This window comes from Bubalus bubalis, chromosome 16 (genome assembly GCF_019923935.1).
Source record: "Bubalus bubalis isolate 160015118507 breed Murrah chromosome 16, NDDB_SH_1, whole genome shotgun sequence".
In the NCBI taxonomy this organism is placed as follows: Eukaryota; Metazoa; Chordata; class Mammalia; order Artiodactyla; family Bovidae; genus Bubalus; species Bubalus bubalis.
Window position 1 is genome coordinate 37,220,620 of NC_059172.1, and position 2,941 is coordinate 37,223,560.

The window sequence follows — 2,941 nt, forward strand, 5'->3', positions numbered from 1 at the left end:
AACTTTTGTACTAACATTCAGACATCTTTTTCTTGGGATTTTTGTCTATTGCTGTTTAAAGAGTCTCCCCAGTGAGCACTGTAATCAATATTTATATTTTTTTCTCTAAGTTTTGTTAACGATTTATGTCTTTATTGATTTAGAATTTGGGTTTGTATAAATTGTGAAGTGAGTCTTCAAATAAGTAAATAATAATTTAAAAATTTTCCTTTCTCATTTAGTTTTTTTTATTAAAAATTTATTTATTTTATTTTTAGCTATGCTGGGTCTTCATTGCTGTATAAGCTTTTCTCTAGTTGTGGCAAGCGGGGGCTACTCTGTAGTTGTGATGTGAAGGCTTCTTTCTCTGCAGTGGCTTCTCTTGTTGCAGAGCACAGACTCTAGGGCACACATAGCTGTGGCAGGTGGGCTGATGAGCACAGGTTCAACAGTTGTGGCACATGAGTTTAGCTGCTCCAAGGCATGTGAGATCTTCCCAGATCAGCGATTGAACCTGTATCTCCTGTATTGGCAGGTGGATTCTTTACCACTGAGCTGCCAGGGAAGCCCTCTAGTTCAGGTTTAATAAAGTTCTCACCATTTACTTATCTTATAAATATATTAGAATATTTATCTTAGTATGTCCAGAGAATCACTGCAAGGTGAATGCTCCTGATAATTGGTGTGCGATATTCCTTTTACCTACTGCTCATCTGGCTCTTCTAATGCTGCCCCAGCTTCAGATTGCTTAGAGACCAAAGCTTTTTAAGCTTAATTTTTGACATCCTAAGCAGTTTTCTTTAAGTATAAACATGTAGTTTCAAATCACATTCAACAAGTTGTAAAAACAGAGTGTTGATGTGGTTTCCTGAGTTGTTGCTCCACAAGGGCACCAGAGGCAACAAAATTCTTACAGACAGAGCCAACTTTTTCTGCCTGCCCAGTGGGACTCCAGGTCTCACTAAGTCTCTCCATGCAATCCTGAAGGGACTTGCCACACCTCTCCACTGCTAACCTAGAGATTTGCATGGAGCTTATAACATCCACTCTGTGAGACAATCGGAGAAAACAGAAGCCACGGGCAGTGAAGAGGGAACAACCCAAGTAGGAGAAACCGCAAATAATATTTCTCTGGTAATGTTGAGGGAAAGGAAGGAGGGGTGGTAACTATCGTTAGAGGATGATCTAAACTAACACAGGGAATCCACTTAGAGCAGTGCTGAAATATAGAGACAGCCAGTAAATGTGATTATCCTCACCTGAGCTCTACTTTCACTCTTTTCCTCTGTATCCCAACCTTTGCTTCTGGTTCTCTTCTAATATTGCACACATGGAGTCTGTGTTGTCAGATGATATCAACTAATGAGCCTAAGAAGACAGATTAGAAATAAGACCTGATCAAGATGAAAAATGACCTTACTGCATGATGAAATGAATAAGAAGTAGACAAAAAGTCGGTGGTGACTTTAGAATAAGTGAAACAGGTGAGAAGTCTTATAACACTCAAAGAAAATTATGTAAAGTTTAAAAATAAAATAAAATTAAAAAAAAAAAAGAATGAAAAATCCAAAAAAAAAAAAAAAAAGAAAATTTCAAAAGGAGATTATGGGTAAAAAAGCTGAGGGCTAGGTCTTACCCAGTTAAGAGTTCATTTTAAGTCTTTGTGAGAATAATATTAGTGATGTGGTTTGGATAAAAGGAAGATTCCAGGGCACTAAGAAGAAAATGGGAATTGAAAACTACAGGCAGGAAAAAAAATTAAAGATGTGTTCATGAGTTAATGTGTATAGACTTATCAGAAGAATATGAGTTGTGTGGAAACAGTCTCTGCAGAGATAGGCCAGGAAGAGCAACCACTGTCTTCCTAAGCTTCCTTAGTAACACTCAACAGCTCTGTATCTTTATTCAGATAGAGTTTAGATCAAACAAGGTAAAGATAAAGATTATTTTTAATCTTTCTGGTTCTCTCTGAGTGAAGAGCTTCAATATGAAACTACATTCAACTATCATGTCCAAGGTGATGAACACCACCCAAGACCACTTCTACTTCATCCTCACGGGCATCCCTGGGTTTGAGGCCTACCACATCTGGATCTCCATCCCCTGCTGCTGCCTCTACATCATCTCCATCATGGGAAACACCACCATTCTCACTGTCATCCGCACAGAGCCATCCCTCGTCCAGCCCATGTACCTGTTCCTCTGCATGCTGGCCCTCACTGACCTGGGTCTCACTCTCAGCACGCTGCCCACAGCCATGCAGCTCCTCTGGTTTAACAAACAGAAGATCAGTTTTGAGGGCTGTTTTGCCCAGTGTTTCTTCCTCCATGCGTTCTCTTTTATGGAATCTTCAGTCCTGCTGGCCATGTCCTTTGACCGCTACGTGGCCATCTGCCGCCCCCTCCATTACACCACCATCCTCACCAACAGTGTCGTTGGCAGGATGGGGTTAGCCATCCTTTGCCGCTGTGTTCTGGCCGTTCTTCCCTCCCTTTTCCTACTCAAGCGCCTGCCCTTCTGCCGCTCCCACCTTCTCTCTCACTCCTACTGCCTCCACCAGGACATGATTCGCCTGGTCTGTGCTGACATCCGAGTCAACAACTGGTATGCTTTTGCTGTGGTTTTGCTCATTATTGTGATGGACCCTCTGCTCATTGTGCTCTCCTACACCCTCATCCTGAAAAGTATCTTGGGCACAGCCTCACGGGCTGAGCGACTGCGGGCCCTCAATAACTGTCTGTCCCACATGCTGGCTGTTCTGGTCCTCTATGTGCCCATGGTTGGGGTGTCTATAACCCATCGATTTTCCAAGCGTGCCCCTCCTCTAGTTCATGTTATCATGGCCAATATTTACCTGTTGGCACCTCCAGTGATGAACCCTATCATTTACAGTGTAAAGACCAAGCAGATCCGCCAGGGAATTTTTCACCTCATTTCTCAAAGAAGCAGGCATTTAAGGTGA

General features: G+C 42.2%; 1 protein-coding gene across 1 annotated transcript; it reads left to right on the forward strand.

Annotated features, from left to right (window-relative positions):
* The first annotated feature begins 1,789 nt into the window (after positions 1-1,789).
* On the forward strand, positions 1,790-2,941 carry LOC102400885 (olfactory receptor 51Q1-like). Its single transcript, XM_006061598.3, has one exon. It carries the CDS (start codon positions 1,967-1,969, stop codon positions 2,939-2,941), a length of 975 nt encoding a protein of 324 aa, XP_006061660.3. The 5' UTR covers positions 1,790-1,966.

Excerpts from the sequence above, each read along its gene's own strand:
- LOC102400885 (XM_006061598.3), top strand. The coding sequence starts at position 1,967 with ATGAAACTACATTCAACTATCATGTCCAAGGTGATGAACACCACCCAA.